Source organism: Anabas testudineus, chromosome 24 (genome assembly GCF_900324465.2).
Source record: "Anabas testudineus chromosome 24, fAnaTes1.2, whole genome shotgun sequence".
Classification (NCBI taxonomy): Eukaryota; Metazoa; Chordata; class Actinopteri; order Anabantiformes; family Anabantidae; genus Anabas; species Anabas testudineus.
Window position 1 is genome coordinate 6,079,105 of NC_046632.1, and position 18,907 is coordinate 6,098,011.

The window sequence follows — 18,907 nt, forward strand, 5'->3', positions numbered from 1 at the left end:
TTTTGCACAATAATGACTTAAAATGTGAACATTTGCTGCAGCATTCGTGCTCGTGGCCATGATTAGGCTCTGAACCAAAGTAATGTAAATAGTCGACTATAGCAGCACAAATATTTGTGCTTGTGTGCACGCTTGTTCCATCACTGGATGTGCATACGTTTGTGTGTGCTCCTACTGTATAGGTGTTCAGACACAGAGGCAGGACAGACTGTTGCCATAGAAACCTCGTCTATAGCTCTGACTGGTGTGTGTGTTTGTTTTCCCAGTGTATGTGTGCCAGTTCGCACCCCTATGGGAGTCTCATCTATGACAGTAAACGCTGTAAACAAGCATGGACAGAACGACAGATAGGGGGGCGGGGATTGACCCCGTCGACCCCTTTGGCTCAAAGCGATACGACCGGGCCGCGTGGGGAGAAAGACAGGACAACAGACTCAGAGAAACATCATTCATGGGGGACCAAATAATAAGCTGACACTCTGCCTAAGCAGCTCCCTCTACCACCTGAGGCCTTTTTACTCTGGCACATGTCCCATATTTTTCTCTACTCATGTCCTGGGCGCATCTGACCAGAATGTAGGAAATAAGACAGCAGAAGATGACAAGAGAGGGGAGAAGAGGAGCAGGAAAAAAAAATGGCCTGAGAAGAAAGAGATAGAGCAGGAAAGAAGTGAGGGAGAAGGAACAGCAGGACAACAAAAGAAAAAAGACAACATAAGCAAACTGAAATCAAGAGACGAGAAGATGTGAGACAAGATGTGACGGTTCCACAGCAGTCAGAGGAATCTGCTGATGACAACTCCTCTCTGTGAGCACGCTCGGAGCAAAACAATGTCCTGCAGATGCGACTGTCTGCGTCCCTTCCTCCACGAAGGCGCACGGCTTGCCCGACAGTTTATCAAACAAACAGCGCGGTGTTGTGTGTGTGTCCCAGCACCTCTCCGTTCAAACACAGCGAGAGGGCCAAGTCAAAGCCAGCTACTAAGTGAGATATTCTTAAGGGAAGAATCACTAGCTCAAGAGAAGCTACTACTTCCAATTAAAGTGGCTGCATAGTGGGAGATTTGCCCCAGTAGTTACTGAGTCATGTCACACTCAAATGGAGGTAACTTAAGCTTCAGGCTTACTGCTCTCCTTTTCTATTACAAGCTACTTTTCTCCAGTTCTGCCACAACCCTATGATACGCTATTAATCCCAGTAATCGAACGTGGGGAAACTTAAAAAGAAAGAAAAAAAAAAAAAAACTCATAGTAAATCCTTTTTCTAGACAAATATTCATCAAATGGGCGCAATTTGAAGAAAAGAATTCAATTTCGCTTGTGTAAAAGATGATTTTGATTCATGAGATCATACTTCTGCAGGTTGTCTGAAATAGGTCCACAACTGACCGTGCTGACCCGCAGAGCTAAATTAAAGCTGTATATGGGGCATTTTCAGCCAGGTGGTGCCCTTAGTGGCATGGCAGAAATAAATGTGCTCAAATGACTGGGGGTGCATGATGAAATCTTACTCTTATTCAGAACACCAGGTGGATGAGAGAGAAGGCCCTGGGATGGAATTTGGTCTTTGGTCTTCTCTACAGTAGTGTGGAGTTTGCATGCTGCGTGGGTTTTTTCATTCAAATGTTCTGTCCTCCTTTACCGTCCAGAAACTTGCAGCTCAACTGGGCTGAAGACCCTGAGCTGCCCATGACCGTGAATTTAGTCATGACATGTCCCCGGTTGTTTTCATGCCTCTTGTGTAATACATGTTGGGATGAACATGAATGAACTGCTGAATAGCAAAAAGAAAGTTGGGAAAGTTGAACATCACTTATTTAAAAACAAAGCTGGCTCCAGAATTCAAAGACAGAGGAATTCTGAGCAGGTTAAGAGTTGAAGGAAAGTTGGACAGACTAAGCTGTATTAGAGAGTATGTGCACTCATTAGCGATACTGAGATCAAACGTGGTCAAACCACACCCACATCAGTGCTCAGCCACGCATGGATGCCAAACAAAGTTTGCTTTACCTTTAAAAAATAAAGTACAGAAAAACAAAAGCATCTTACTGTACCATCTGCAAACTTAGCAACAGACAAACCCACATCTGTTGCAGCCTCTCTTCACTTGCCAAAAAAATCTTTAATACGGCAGTAAAACTAGCTCAAAGAGACAACATCTGGTCTCTGCAGAAAAGGTAAGGACTACACCACATAAATATCCATCCACAAACACACCCACACAGAGATATAGCCCATACATGAATACAGAAAGATACAGATGGATTCACGTCTGTAGGATTGGACTGTAATGTGTTTGAACCACGGTGTTTGTGGTCATAGCTGTTGGTGGTTGGTGTGTCCTGCCTCAATCTTATTTAAGTGTAAATCTTGTTAAAGACATTTAGACAATGTAAAGTCACTGAAGCCGCCCTCTGAATAAACAAACAATGGATTATTGAAACGGCCTCTGAGTGCGTGGACAGACGTGTGTGGGGCAGAGAGTGGTGGGGCGATGCCGGGCTGTTTTGCTCCACTTTAATTTGGCTCCATTCCTTCATCTCTCTCCCTCTGTCCCTCTACTTCTAAAAAAAGAGTTACTCTTCATCTCTAATTCTAACTAACTCACCATCTCTCCCACATCTTTTTCACTTTCTGTCTCTCTGTCTCTCCACCTCCATTGCTGCTCCCCGCTCTTCCTCCCACACACGCATATATCGGCATGGAAATGAGGGAGAGTTGCACACTTGCTGCTAATATTCAAATCCAAAGTGTCAGACCTCACAAAAAAGTCCTGCTTCATGCCAACCATTGAAACTACTCAAGCAGGAATTACAGCAGATGCTGTTCACTCAGGATTCTTGTTTATCATTAGAAATTAAGTGTTTTTAAAAGAAACGGAGAAGAAAGTTTTGCTGAGCCAATTTACAGTTATGTCTCCTCCAGACCTTTTTAAAGTGAGAGGATTTTCTTAGTTTTTGGTACATCGTGTAGACTGCTCTATGTTGTTGCTAACGCCTCGCTCATGGACGATAAATGGACAGTTAGTGCTCGTCTAATAACTCCTTGCTAATCACATGTTTTGTACTTCACTGGTTGGCTGAACTGTAATTCAGCCAACCAGTCATATTTCATACAAAACGCAATGAGCAGCTACTGTATACTGGAGGATTGGGCAGTTTTATGCTTGTCACGGTTTTCAATCAGTGCATTTTATTACTGTTCTATGTTTTATTTAATCACTTGCCGCAGTAAATGCATTCAAACCATTAATTTGAGGGAGGATTATTTCAACATTTGTCTTTGCAGATCTTTAAAATGACTATAGGTCACCAGTGTGAGGATTGTTTAGTCACAGATGAGCTTGTCAGCCATGCTATCAGAAAGGGTATTGGGATGATGGTTCAAGCTGAAATTGAAGAAAAATTTTGTACAGATTTTTAGGAACCTCAGAAGACCACGTTGTGCCTGCTGCCATGACTCTGTCCATCTAAAGCCTTAATAAAAAGTGCAAGTCACAACAAGGACCTGACATTTTAAAGAGAAATTTCTAATTTGTTTGGTTTGGTTTTGAACTTTTATTACAAGAGGCATATTTCTTGTTAAATTATCAACAGAGCTGCAGTATTATAATTACACTTTAGCCCTGTGTTTACAGAAACCTAAACTCTATCATAACCCACCCTGCCAACATTCTCAGACCTGTTAATGGATGAAAACTCTCCTGTCAGCTTGAGCAATTTGAGTTGAAGGCAGTTTTTTGTGTATCTGAAAAGTGAAGTAAAAGATCTGATATTTAGACAATTGAGTGAAACCCTCCTTCAATGTTACAGCTGGTAAATAGGCATGAAGGCTTTTATCATCCTCCCTGAAAGCACGGTGAACAAAGAGTGCATGTGCTGGATGCATGCCATATGAACTGTGTGCTAAAACGGCCAGGTTGGTATTTGGACTGTTAATGTGGATGTGACATGAACCAGGTAAATGAGAAGACTACACTTAGACCAATGGGTGATGTGCTTGCACTCAGCAGATGAGAGCAGGCGGCATGTGTCTGACTCCATTTCTCTCCATCTCCAACAAGCTCTTGAGCAATCACTCTCTCATGCACAGGCATGTGGAGTGAATGTGCGCACTGTCCCTCCAGATGAACGGTGTGACCTGTCATTTTCATCTTCTCGCCTACTCATCCAAGCAATCCGTGTATACTTTTAAACAGAGATGACATTTAATAGATGCAAATCATAACCACTATGCCAACTGAGAGATACTAGCCTATTGCACATGAGCTTTTTAACATCACTGGTAAGGAGTTGCATGTTTTTAATACATGCCACACTTTTTTCCTTTTTTTTATTCTCACTGTACAAGGGGAAATTATGTAGTGTGTCTATATAGTTAGGGTTAGAGATACTAGTACATATTATCAGTGCCAGCCCCTGCACATACACTGCAACCCAGTCCGAATGCATCCACTGTTATCCACTGAACATCTAAAAAAAAAAAAAAAAAAGGCTGTACAGCTCACCTCCAACAACCCTCACTTTTTTCTTGTTCCCTGCACACATACACAAACTCAGGCAGGTGGACCGAGTGTGTGAATGGGTTGAGCCTGCTAAAAGAAAGGGATAATGTGTCTAACAGGGAGCCTCTCAGATCTGTCAGAGGCAGCAGAGAAGCAGTCGGGAGGCCGCCGTCCGCTAACTCAGATGACAAACGTCCACTGAGCATTTCCCATTCCACTACTGTCAGTGAAGACTAACGCATCTTACTGCGTGTGTGTGTGTGTGTCTGTGCAGTGATTCAGTGCCACCGTGGCATCAAATGAATGACACACGAACGGTCATATCTATTTGCTTTCCTGGGAGAAGATAGGAGTATGAGCCTGCTTTAGTGTGAAAAATGAACAACCCCTCGCTTAAAACGCAGCCTGTATGAAAAATAAAAAATAAAGCACACACATACACACTGACTCACAAGTGTGTGTTCAACAGAGCGCGTGCCCATGTTTAGCCTCACAGTGCTAACAAACCCACTCAGCTGAAATGACCGCAGCTCAGTGTCCTTTTGAGTGTGTGCAGGTTTCTGTCTGATAACATATGCATGTGCTGTTTTTTTTTTTTTTTTTTTTTGCGATAACACAAAATGGAAGAGTAAAATATGCTCTTGCAAATGGCACTTCATCAGGGTTCAAGAGATGCTTTGCTCAGTGTGTTTGTGTGCGCTTTTTGCGCCTGCATGCCCATGTGTGCGTATCATGCTGGAAGGATGGACGTGGGATGGAAAGAGATGTACAGTAGAGAATGACAGAAGCTGACTGCTGCCCTAAGCAAATACTGACAGGTGCAATGTGTTCTCCTCCGAGGCCTATTTCAGCATGACTTCATCCAAAGACAAAAAAAAATCTGCTCGTTTTAATTCAAAGTATACATGCATGAAAGACTGCTTCCTGTAATAACATCAAGGTATATCTACTTGATAATAATGCATTTCCTCATGAATCTGAGTAGAATCGAAACAGCAGCTTCCTATGAACAGATAGTGTAATATGTTTGGTCTCCATGCATCACGCAACTCTTGCGTGTTTAGAAGAGAGCCCAGTGGAAATGAGACACCTTTGACTCGCTCTGGATATGCAGCTGCTGTGGTTGACTGGCTGCGGTTCAGCTGACTGCACACATCAGGACCGAAAGCACTCTGGGACGACAAAGGACATAGATGAGAATGGAGGTCCAGAGTTCACTGGCTTGTATCAGATCTCGTACACTCTCTAATACGTAAGTCACTAGCGAGCCCGTACGCAGTTCTGTGCGAACATTTAAGTACAGGGCTGGGATATGAACAGTGACATCATGAGCTTTTTGTATAAATCTCAAACTGCACTGCACTCAGCTGCACGGAGGAATGTGTGTATGTGTTTTGGAGAGAAAGAGACAAAGAGGAGGGGAGCCAGAGAGGCAGAAGAAAAAGCAATGATTGCTCGCTGCATCAATCTCCATTGCCTGGATCCGTCTCCTCAGGAGTGCGTATTTGTCACAGATCATGCTGGCGGTGTCCTGTGTCACGTTCATTTCAGCTCACTCTAAAACATTTTCAGTTTCCTCTTCAAGGGAGATTCTTCTGACACCAAAGTCCTCATCTTAAAAAACACAATTAACCTTCTTTTTTTTAAGGGTGCACAATGATGAGGAGTTTTCGTTTTGAACTTGGAGCTTTAAAAGAGAAACACTAAATTAAAAGTGATGCTTGTGGTGAAAGGGTCATTTGTAGTTTTGAAGGTAAATGAATTGTAAAACAATGAGGGAAACTCAGTTTATATCCATTCACAGCCTCAAAGCATTTTTGTCCTTTGATAATTTTATACTCTAACTACATAATGATAGTATCATTTGTTCTGGGAAATGATTTCTTTCCTCTTAATGAGTGCTGGAGGAAAAAAAAGAATCACATCACCATATAACCAGAGTCAATTGTATAAAATCCTCCAAATAATAACTGGAAACTTATAAGCATAAGAAGTAATACATTCAACTATATTAATTTGCCTTGAGAACCGCAAATGTCAGGACAGGCCATTGTTATTTCTGATGAGTGGACAGCAGGTCCTTGCTAATGGCAAGGCTGGCCTTTTTTATCACAAAATACACCATTAACTGTCCTTTTTAGCTCTTACATTAGTTGGCCACTTTCCAAAGAGCCAATTAATCAGCCTCTTTTGTCAGGCTGAGTCACCTGGCAAGATAGGATCCTTCATGAAATATGTTGAAGTGAGGTGTAATGGAGGTCCTATTCAGGGATTTGGCAGAGGCTGGGCTGTTATAATTGGAGCCATGTGTCTGTGGTCGTCCCACAAAAGGCTGCTGGGTGAAAAGAAGGACAGGTTTCTCTCAGGCAGCACCTTTAGAGAGAAAACATGACGCAGGACACTGTGTTACACCATCTTGTGGATGTAACCCATGGAAGCAGTATTCTTTGGAGGTGGATGTAGTTCTTAGAGGTACAGTATGTATACATTATTGTATGTCACCAAATTCACTTCCTTGTTTCTAGTAGTGTGGTGTGAGGCATGGATGTATTACATTTACCCACAAAACATACTGCTGTTTTGAACTGTGTGTAATGTTGATTAGCAATCCTACATTTTAGCAATTTCTATTCTATTGCAAAACACACCAAAGAATGGTTAAAATGTTGGCTTTAACAGTCCGAGCTCCAAAAAGAGCTGCTTTGTATTTTCCAACTCAAAACTGCAACATGTATCTGACGTTTTCAGAAAGACTTCCATAAATCAAGCATTTCAGGCCACAACAAATCACAGAAAACAATCCTGCTATGAAAAATTCCCCTAATGATGAAGTAGTGTCTTACCACTGCTTGTACAATTCAAAACCAAAATACTTTCAATTTACACTGACAGCAAATCTAATCATCAAGTCGTAATAAGCCTTCAGTTGTGTCTAGCATGACATCAAGACTGTCTAAAACAGTGCATTTGTCAGTAGTTCAAAGTAGATATTACTGCTATACAGTTACTTCTTTATTTATATATTAAGCTAAATGCAGATTGTTGTGTGTAAGCATGCTGGGCTGTGGCGCATGTGCCCTGCTGCCTTCAGAAGAAGAAACACATCAAGATCAATCATAATCGTAAATCAACGCAGACCACTGTACCGGAGTTCTTGCTTTTTCATCGCAATCAATTTTTATTAATTAATCTTTTTTAAAGCAGATTTGAACATATCTATTGACTGGGGACTGTGGTTTATGTAATTATTTCTCTGCAGTTACCTTTTTCCATCTGTGGTCTGTTGGCACTTCGCTTGTTACCGAATTACTGGGACATTTGAAGGGAATTTCAAAGTCAGGAAACTGTTGATGCTGGTAGTGAATTAAGAAGCCTAACCTAACTAAGGCACGTCTGTCTTATCTTGATTGCTCTCTCTTTCACTGGAATAACCAATTAGAATCTGTCACATTCATATTCAGCTGTCATATGCATTTACATTTTACAGACTGCTTTACAGAGATCTTATGTTAACCACATTAACCATTTATCTAATGCATATTTTAAATACCCCTAACCCATTAAGCATCATGTTGTTTATGTGATGTTGATAAAGTACATCCGAGTGCAGTGATGCAGCTTCAGAAAAATACCTGGTTTAGTGCAGCAACGCAGACAACTGGCTTTGTACTGCTTTAACCTTTAGAGTCTCCACGCTTAATCCAATCACATGACTAATTCAAGACAGCGTAACATAAAAACAAGCACACAGAGCGATGCAGTCAACTTCTGTCAAAAGTGGCAAAAATAGAACTGAATTCATCTCACACCTGTTCGTGTGCACGACTTAACAACGCTGCCTATGAATCCATCAGACTGCTGCTGTCGACTCTTTAAACAAATAATTAGAAATAAAGATTGTTCACAAGTCTTAAATCAAGGTCCAAGTGAAGTCTCAAGTCTCTTTGTGAGTGACTTAAGTGACTTAAGAAAAAAATAGGTCCCCAATAAGTGCCTGTACACCGTCAAGCTGAAAAGCCGTGTAGATTATGGTGAGCGGCCGTCTGAAACTGTGTGGGAAGGTTAGAAGTAGAAGAAAAGTGAGTCGTGTCTATGCTGTGAACTTTGCTGTCTGCTGTAGCCGGGAAGGTCACTGTCAAAATGTCAATGAGCAAACAGTTAGCTTAGCATAAAGACCGCAAAGATGGGAAAACATTTATAATCATATAAGCATATTTCCCAAATTGTTGAACTATTCCTTTAAACTATCAATAGTCAAAATTTCTTTGTGTCTCATTACTAAATTGCACAATATCTTTTTCCCATATCCGTCCACAAAGCCAGTTGATTTTCTGCTGAACTCTTTTGTTACTAAATGTAAAATATACATGCACAGACATTAGCGTGCAAATACACCTTCAAAGAAACATGAACCAGCTCTCTTCTTTCATTCACTGGGTTTGTGTCTCATAGCAAACCATTATTAACGCTCAAATGCTCTCTGTCTCTAAGCGATGTCCGGGCCCCGTTTCCTGGTGCCACTGGATTTTACTGACAGCATAGTGGAGAGAGAAAATTGCATATTATTTACCCAGAGCCTCCAATACGCCACTTTTCCACTCTATAGCCTGCAGCTTACAACCCACAGCACACGCACAGGCGCGCAGTCGTACAAAGACACACACAATGTGCATGCTCAGATGAATGCATACGCACACGAACATAGCTCAAGGCTTAAAGCTTTCCCTCCCCCTTGCCTGAGTTTTTCACCAGTGCTGTGACATTCTGGCCTGACATGTCATTAAAAAGTGTCACAGGTTCTGGTGGAGTGATTTCCGCTGCTCTCTGCTTCCAATGGGCAGAAGTGACGGAAGTGAGGGTGGGAACGATGAGCTAGAGCTGGACCATGCGTGTAAACTCAGCCCTCGGGGTCACATAACCTTTCTCCTGTGGCATGATGGAAGCAGCTTATTCTTTCGCTGCTCCCCTCCTCTCTTGTCCTCTCCGCCAGGCCTTGCTAGTCGTTGTTTTTTTCCTTCAGTCACACATGGGCAGGAGATTTGAGCTTGACCGAGAGCTCAATCACATCTCCACTCCCTGGATATGTCATGGCTCTGCACAGAGGCACAAACCGCTGGATATCAGATTAGAACACAGGGGCTCTTTTTCCATTCCGCTCTCTTTGTTTATCGCCATCGCCTTTTTTCTCAATCACTCTTCTCGCTCTGCTTCTTTCTCCCTCTGCTACTCTCCTCCCACTCCTCCCTCTCTTCTCCCTCTCTCTTCGGAGACGGAGTGACCCAGGTGTCTCGTCTCAGGAACGAGTACGGTGGGTTTGTTCAGACAACCGGGAAAATGTTCCATTTCTCCTTTCTTCTACTTCATCTGAGTAACTCACCTCTGCACCTCTCCATTAGAGTGTGAGATTGCAGGAGTCTGCCAGACTGGCCTGGCTCAAGGTTTTTGACGCAGATTACAGGGATCATATGTTCTCTTAAAAACTGTGCATCAGCCTTGTTGTGGGTCTTTGTGAATTTGCAGGGCCTAGCCTAATTTCATATCAGTCACCTCACAAATTCCAATTTTATTGGATTGAAATTCTCTTATTGATCCATTGGATTGGATCAATGTCAAAGAACTATTTCTGGCTTCTGTCAGTGAGCGACTTTGTGAAGAACACTGCCATCCCATTTCTTTTCCTTCTGTTCTTTGTCCTTACATTTTGTATTGCATTTAATAGTCTGAAATCAAAAGGTGAAAAAAAATCCAATATTGATGTATGTGCCACATAAAAAACGGGTGTTAATAAAGTAACATTGATTGTGGAGGTCTGCACAGAATCTGATCCAACTGATATAAGGCTGTTCCCTCACATAGCAGCTGATGAGAAGACATTACTCTGAGTGGACGACTCTTCCTGTGATGGACCAGTGTAATTTATCGGATAATAATCTCACCTTCATTTTTAAACAGCTATAAAGTACTTTGAATCATCATCTTTAAATTCAGCTTTTTTCTGACTGAATCCATAAAAATCCCATAACCTGAGGTTTTCACCTGCAGGAAGTCCATTTACCTTTTCATGAATGTTGGCTGGAATTAACTCTCTGACCTTGAGGCTTATTGATTCCATTTTGTTAAAAATCTGACCTGCTGCACCTCCTTACTGTCAATACCTTTCTGGGGGATATAACCTATTTGGTATGATTAATATCATCTAGGAATAAATCAAACACCTGTTAATGCGTATGGTAGAAGCACTGTGGCAGTCTGTGTTTTGTTGTTTGTTTTTTTTATTCAGTACTGTGTCTCACAAACAAATGATGTGTAACTAAGAATAGAGCGCATTCTGAGGGCAGAGCACTCCTGGGATTATGAACAACTGCTGTGTAAAGCTGCATCTGAAGCACAAAGTTGATGAACACTACCAAGAAAGAACGAGGAGTCGCTTGTCAGGTTTTTCATGCTGTGCGCCTCTCAAAGCAGACAGGGAGGATCGATAGAACAACTACACTAATACGGCCCTGCAGATGTACAGCATCTGTACCGTCAGTGGTAATGGGGTTTTGTCTCACTTTTTTGTCTCATGATGCATTTTGGTGCACCTTTGAACGACCCACAGTGTCATGTCCCGTTTTATTACCTGCACTCTGGAGTTGGAGTCTTGTTTGATCCATTTGATGACCGTCTCATAGACGAGCTCCTCAGCCTTTGTGTTTAGACTGTCATTGGACAGATAGGCCACCAGGTCTTCCTTGGAAACACTCAATATCTCTTCTTGCCCTGCCACCTGAAGAGTTATGGAGAACAAACAGTCAAACTTCGAGACACTGTGAGCTCAATGTGTATATACATGAATATCATACTGTAGATATTTTTTGTATTAATGTGAGAATGACTCCTTTCATTTCATAACTCTGCAGTACAAGGTGATCGGCTTGGAGAGCAGAAAAAGCAGTAGACTTGATTATTAGTCAGTGTATCTGATACTTTCATTATAGACAGCCACTTCAGTCATGCAAATAATGGCCAGTCATTACCAGTTTACACAAAGGTGATTGTGTGCATTGTACACACTGAAAGCAAAATCATCAGCAGGTTTACACCGTAGGATGGCTTCTGACCTTACACAGCTATATGAAATCTTATTTCTCATTTTCTTACTTTCAGATCAATGGTTTTATGAACAAAAGTCCCATTAGTCAAACGACAAGTTCATTACTGTCAATAGCAGTAGTTTGCTGCTTTTTTCTGAACGATTTAAGGAACTAGTTCAGTATTTTGGTAAACGCTCTCATTTGCTTTCCTCTGAGACATAGATGAAAATATCAATACCATGTAAATATTGGATTGGTGTGAATGAAGCTAGAGTCGTGAGTATATGTGGCTCAGGATTAAAATCAGAAACTGTCCAAATGGACCATGTCTTTTGCTTCAGTTGTACACAAATATAAATGCATCAAGAAATCTGTGTCTAAAACGAAACTCTGGATCACTTATTCACTACTAACAATATAATATATAGACTCAGAGGTCAGCAACTCAACTGTAAAGAGACGCAACTCAACTCCGGGAAAGAGGATCGCAGGTTTTGCTTCATACTACCAGGACAAGCATCTGGGCGGAATCAGCTTTCTTATCCAAGTCTCAGCAGCTAAGTCTCTCACGTATATTTGCCAGAACTAAGACTCAACAAATCTGTATTCGGAAACACAGTTGGTGCTGATGTAGAGCGATTATCTGTCTATTTTCTTCGTTGACAGCTAATGAAAAAAATGGCTATGGCATCGGTGACAAAGGTGAATTTAAAAAAGCTATTTTCTCTCCTGTGTGATTTTGTGTGATTAAGCCTCCTCTTCAGCTTGAAACAGCCTCTTTTTAAATTTCCTGTGTTTGTGCGTTTTGCATATTTGTCCACAGTAAGTTATCCAACAGCTACTAGATAAAAAGTAGCTGTTGGATAGTAGTAGTAGTGGCAGTACAGTACATTATACATTGCGCACTGAATTAATTGAATCCTAGGTGATAATGTTAACCTGAGAAAAACATTTTAATGTTATTTATTGAATAAACAGGTCCATGCATTTGGTAGTTTAAATTAAATTAAGTAAAAAATGCATGGGCTTCTGTTTTTTTTGTGCAAGACATTATTATAATTTTCACCTACTAACTGCAAAGTTACTTCAGAATCTCACAATATGACGCCAAAGCAAAATGACGAAAGAAAAAAGACAAACGTCTACCCACCTCAGGGAAGTTCTGCAGTGCAAAAGCTTTGGCCATGTTGTGGAGCTCTGTGCAGCTCATGGCTTCAGCCATAGCCAGCACTCCCAGACAATTAGCTGCTGTCAACTGTTTCTCTGGAGTCGATAAACAAGGTCGGAGGGACGGCGAGACAGGCAAAGAGCACAGAGACACCAAAACAAGAAACAAACAAAGACACAGGCAGATTGATTAAGGCAGGTAAAAACATAATTCAGACATCCATAAAAAGATAACAGATGTGGAATTCAACAGAGACAGAAAAGCTGGCTACCACAGACCAATCGCCTATCAGGTTGTATCTGCTTTAGACTAAGGCAGAACAAGCCTAATAACTCAAAACAGCTCCAGGGACAAACAACGAGGGGAATCGATCGCTCACAGCCCAGGCAGGAGGTGGTGGATGGCAGGGAGTGGGATTTGGAATAGGCTGGAAGACACAGTACTTTAAAGAGGTCCTGTTGGGTTTTTTTCGACACACACAGAGTTGGGAATATTTGAAACTACCTTGATGGCCAGGCCAGGGGGAGTCTGTTTATTACTGCCTGTGATGTCTTCAAACTGTGCAGCATATAATGTGCTGTGTACAGTATATCATTTTATTTATTTATTTTTTCTTTATACACATTATCACAAGAGAGGAAAATGTGCACACGCACACACACACACACACACACACACAAACAAAGGAAACACATCGACTGGGTCAGTGGCCACTGAAAGAGGCCTGACTAAACAATATCATCAAAGCAAAGCAATGCCAGGCTTTTTATCACTGAAGACAGAGTCAGAGCGCCTTTCCTAAACAAATATCAGCCGATAAAGGTCACCCGACATCTGCTAAATCACAACTAAACAAAAGCTTAACTAAAGACCAAATAAAAGCGACTTCACGCAGCATCAAACAAGAGGCTGTCTGAAAATGCCCCCCTATTATATCACGAACAGATCAAGAGTTACCTCTCTGTGCATACTTACATGCTCAAAACAATAAGTTGCACAGTCCTTTTATCACGTAATTCAATGCTAGACAGCCAGGTCTGCAGTTCAATTTAGTCAAGGCAGTGAAGATTTTTCAAATGCCTCCAATACCTTCATAACAGTTCAGCATTGAGCATGTCGCTAATTTACTTGAAATATTCCAATATTAAAAGGAAGTCATATTTTCTCACTGAGCGACACGCACAGTATTTTTTTTCCTTGAATCTAAAGTTTGCCTGAATCTGAAGTTGTGAATAAAAGTCAACGTGGCAGAAGTAGGTCGTGGAGATGTGTTTTCTCCTCAGTGTATTTGTTACAAACTTCAATAACATCTGACACTGTATCAATTTCTCTTTGCTCAAGGACACACACTTGCGCCTGTATTTCTCCCCTTCTAATGCGCTGAAATGTCATGAATCTTGTCGAGGAAGAATGGATTGACATCTCACTGACTATGAAGTCTACAAATGGCTTTCCCATTTTCCACTTTTTTTTTTTTTTTTGGCCGAATTGAGAAAAACAAATCAATAATGTGGGCTGCTGCTTCTCTTTTACTTTCTTTTCAGTCCTTTCCTGCTGCTGACCTTTTTGCTAACATGCACTTCCCTTGTGTTACCGATACCCCAAACAATTTATTAAATGGAATGCAAAACCTGACATTTTCAGCTTTTTGGTAGCCTGACCCACTAAAATGTGGAACATGCTATTTGTTTTTCATGTGATCTTAAGGGACTGGCAAGCCCCTCCCCCTTTTTGCTTGACTTTCCATACTTTGTCTAAGTATCAATCGGTTTTGCCATTTTTCGATTTCATCACGGTTCAGGCCAGAGGATTTGACATTTAAGTGACAATTGTTCCCTGACCTTTTTATAAACTGCCCCCGTGCTTGGTCCTACCCACTGGGTCTAGATCAGAGGTACTGTGCCCAACTGAGAGAGCAGTCTAAATTCTCACATGGCTGCTACCTTTGGAAAAATGGCATAAAGGAGCAGGATGTGCCAGAGTCAGGGAGATTATGTAGGTTCTGTCCAAGACCTTCTGTAAGGTTGTGAATAGTGATGGAGCACAGCAGCTATGAAAAGACACAAGGCTGTAGATTCTGTGTGTAGCAGGAAAGATTGGGGAGGAATCTCTAATGTAATAAGCGTGAACATGCTTATTAGGGGTGTAACCATTTTCCTAATCCACTGTTTGGGTCAGATATTTGAGCCGTGATTCAGTTCATAACTGCCGTACACTCCCAGCAGAGCAGACGACTCAGATTATTAAGACTTACACACACACACACACACACACACACACACACACACACACACACACAGTGTTTCCTACCTAGGAAGGAGACACAGACTTTACAGAAAGTGTTGAACTGGAACTTGTTGGCAGCCTCTAGCAGCGTCTTGGCATTAGCTGAGTCGATGACCAGTGATCCTGTGTACACGAACTCTAGCAGCAGCTCCAGGACATCAGCACTGATGTTGCTCATGTTCAGCTCCAGCATCTCCCCGCTCCTCGTCTCTCCCAATGACCTGATCAACCAATCACGGCAGAGAAAGGTGAATTAGAGGGATTCTGAGAGGAGGTAAAGATACGAAAACATAAGGAGGATAGGGAAACAGATATGCGTATGCTACACACAACACCTATAACACACCTTGGCCAATACAGGAGGGGGGAGAAAATAAGAGAATCATTACACAATAGGATAACAACATAAAGTGAAAAGGGACAGAAAAAGAACTTTGGGTGGTTTCTACATTTCTATGAGACTAGCAGATTTACAACTACAGTGCTGCATCTGAAACAAAATGTCCTCTCTGAACAAAGATTAGGCAAACAAAAGTTATTGCTTTGATTCAACAGGCATGCTTATCACACTTTTTCATGTATGCATAGTTTTAGAAGTGGATATGCATACATGGCAGGGCACATATGAGCTATCAGACAAAACACAGAGAGAAAGAAAGTGATGGCACAGTTCACACACTGACATACAGTATGAGAGAATGTAAGGTATGCTGGTTAAAGCATGTTGCGCTGCAGAGCTCTCGCTGTTCGTGAGCCTACACCGCTGCCATGTGCGTGTTGGATATCAAAGCAGTGTATCCACTCCTACTGGCATGGTGTAAGAGGTGCCGGGGAGTGCTTGGATGAGCAAATTAAATAGAATATGATATCCCTCCGTAATGCAGAGCCCGAGATGTGCTGGGAGTGGAGGTCTGCTTTCAGATCTTGGCCAAGTTGTGACTTCACCGGGATCAAATGGCCGAGATTAGTTCACATGCAGGATCCCTCCGGGGAGGTATGAGAGTGTTAAATAACATCTCGCCACCCATGTTTAATGTCCCATGTGAAACAGTAATCCACTCAAGGGCAAACTAAATGGAATCAAAACCCCGCAGAACGCATGCCCCCACTACTGTGTCTCTCTCCCTGCGGCTATGGACATCAACAATATGAAAAGTAGCCTACATTAAGATGGATGGAGGCTGTTTGTGTCTGTCAGTCATGGCAGCACAGTAACACTCTGTTTCTCTGTGTGTGTTGCTTTTCTGCTGAAGCCAGTTTGTTGGATTAGAAATCATGACAAACAGTCAGCATTTAGTGAGGCACAGACAGCAAAACAAACAAGGTGAGACAGGTAGATGGAATGGTTAGAGTGATGACGAGAGAGGACAGTTTGAGGGGGAGGTGGGAGGAAGAGGAGGCAAAAGGAAGGGAGGCAGGGTGAGACGGTTCTTCCACAGGGTGCCAGCAGCCATCCTTCTGAAGAGAGGGGTTGGGTTGTTCCATGACTGTGCCTTGGTCTTTTGAATAAGAGATATCCCCACCCACCCCCGGAAAGAAAAAAAAAAAAAAAATCCACCATCACCTAAACAGAGCCTTTGTCCCCGCTGCAATAACCATCAGTAGCCTGTAGTGTATGAACTGAGACATTAGTTGTCATTTTAAAGCGCACTCAGGAGGTGAGAGGGGAAAAGGACATCCAAAAATAAAATGAAAGACAATGGCATTTGTCTCTGGATGGACATAGGCTGGAAAAACCAAGGTAGTTACTCTTTTTCCTCCTGCAAAGCAAAAAGCCACATAGTGTTATTGCTCTTTTTCCGCACAAACCCCTGCAGTGGGGACTAGTAGTAAGACAGAAAGAAGGGAAGGGGAGTGTCGTTGAGGGTTAAAGTGATGGAGGGAGGTGGGGAAGAAAGGGGTGGGGAGGGGGAGGGAGGGGAGCTAAAAATAAAAGAAGAGCATGCTCATCAACCTGGTCAATTAGTGCAATAGGAACCAGCTCAAGTGGCAGTTTGTTTTGTCTGAGCACTTATGTTATGGAAATGACTTTTCCGGAGCTTCTAAAGGAGGTGGATATTTATGCTGCGTCTGATTGCAGACTTGAATTTAAATGGACAGGACAGAGACAGAGGAGGAGAGATAGGGTGAGTGTGGGGGGGGGGGGGGGGGGAGAGATGGGCACACTCAGGCAAAGAAATTTGTTTGTGAAAAATGCACCGCTTATTCAAGAGGAAGTCTTAAAATCAGCAGACACTGTCAAAATGGTGGCGAGCAGAGGCGGAGAGGAAAGAGGGGAACAGCAACACACACACACACACACACACACACACACACACACACACACACACACACACACACACACACACACACACACACACACACACACAATTCTTAATACATCCTTCAACCCTAAAAAAAGCCTATTTTTCAGGGAAAAAGCTTGTTCTTACAAGACCATTTATTCTGTGGAAGTACATACACTACCAAGACATGTTAAGATAGACGCTTATTCAGATGCAAAGCCTACGCTGTCTGGGCTAAAAATGGCTTGCATTTACATCTTCTGTCACAACATAAATCAGGAATAAATTATAAAAATAAACAAACATAATGTGCTAGCTTTATCATTGTTGGGATGCATGTTTTGCTTGCGTTTGCTTTACAGTATTGAGGCCATGGTATTCCATCCATGACGTGAGATATGATAACGGGAGACTTCAAGGCTATCTGGCTGGAGAAAGTCCAGTTTGTGTCAGACGCTCTAAAGGACAAAGAGGACAGGGTGACAGGTGGAGGGTTTAAAAGCCCAAACCTCCATCCAAGTGTGAACAGTGGGCTATCAACATGAGAGGAAAAAAGCCAAATGCAGACATTGGATTGACAGAACTCTTACAAAAACTTTAAAGTAAAGTTCATTTTGAGGGGTGATGACAGAAATTGAAAAAAAAGTTAATATGTTAGAAATAGGTGTACAACAGCAACGTCTAAACCGTACCATTTTACAGTTCTGTGTTTAAAAAGGCACTTCACCGAAAAAGGTGTTAAAAGGTATCAGGCTGTGCAGAAAGTTGTTCTGCTTTCGACCATATCCAGTGGAGGTCAATGGAAGTTCATTTGTGATTCTCACAGATTTGCTTCAAAATAAACACAATATAATCTCTTTCTCTAATACGACTGCCAACAATGCTTAATCTATTCCTGTCTGACAGCATGACCTGAAGCGTCACACTGTGAAATTTATTGGGGGTGAAATTAGTAGAACAGGTAATCTTATTTGGCAATTTAGGGGAGTAGATTAGTTGGCATTCAACATGCTGAAATTAGGTATTTACCATAAGCTAAGAGAGTTTGGTGACCTGAAAAGTAAGAGATTTATATGAAAATGTTTTTGCATGAAGCCCATTATATGTTGAAACAGCAACTGTTAGTTTAGTTAGTTTAAACAAAATAATCTCATCTTTCTTGTATTGAGATAGTGGCAAACGTCCTAAAGACAGATACCTCAATGCATCTTTAAATAACACTAGAGGAAAGTTATTACTGTTTTTCTATTTAGGTAGAATGACCCTTTAAATACAACCAGTCAGAACAATGATGCTAACTGAAGTTTGAGCGGAGTATTACAATGTCCTGTGTTCCCCTCAGGCTGGAGCAGCAGAGGTCTGAACAGTGCAGCAGGGCTCAGCTGTAGTGTTCACACAGGGCTGACAATGTAAGGGGCTTTAACACAGCTCTCTACCCAACTCACACAAGAGAGAAGAAGAGAGAGAAACCAATGGCATGAAAGTGTGTGTCAGGACTGCTCAAAGATTCTGGAGCTTTTACATAACTGTGGTGTGGAGATGCAGTGGCCATAAATTAAATGCCTGCAGAGCATACTTATTGGAAAAT

General features: G+C 41.9%; 1 protein-coding gene across 1 annotated transcript in view; it reads right to left on the reverse strand.

Moving 5' to 3' along the window:
- Positions 1 to 18,907, reverse strand: part of LOC113149836 (kelch-like protein 29) — a 184,796-nt gene that overhangs the window by 44,272 nt on the left and 121,617 nt on the right. Inside the window, exons 7-9 of the mRNA XM_026342174.1 lie at positions 15,059 to 15,255; positions 12,731 to 12,843; positions 11,127 to 11,273 (exon numbers count right to left, since the gene is read on the reverse strand). Coding sequence (XP_026197959.1) covers positions 11,127 to 11,273; positions 12,731 to 12,843; positions 15,059 to 15,255 — 457 coding nt within the window. The remainder of the gene's footprint in view (positions 1 to 11,126; positions 11,274 to 12,730; positions 12,844 to 15,058; positions 15,256 to 18,907) is intronic.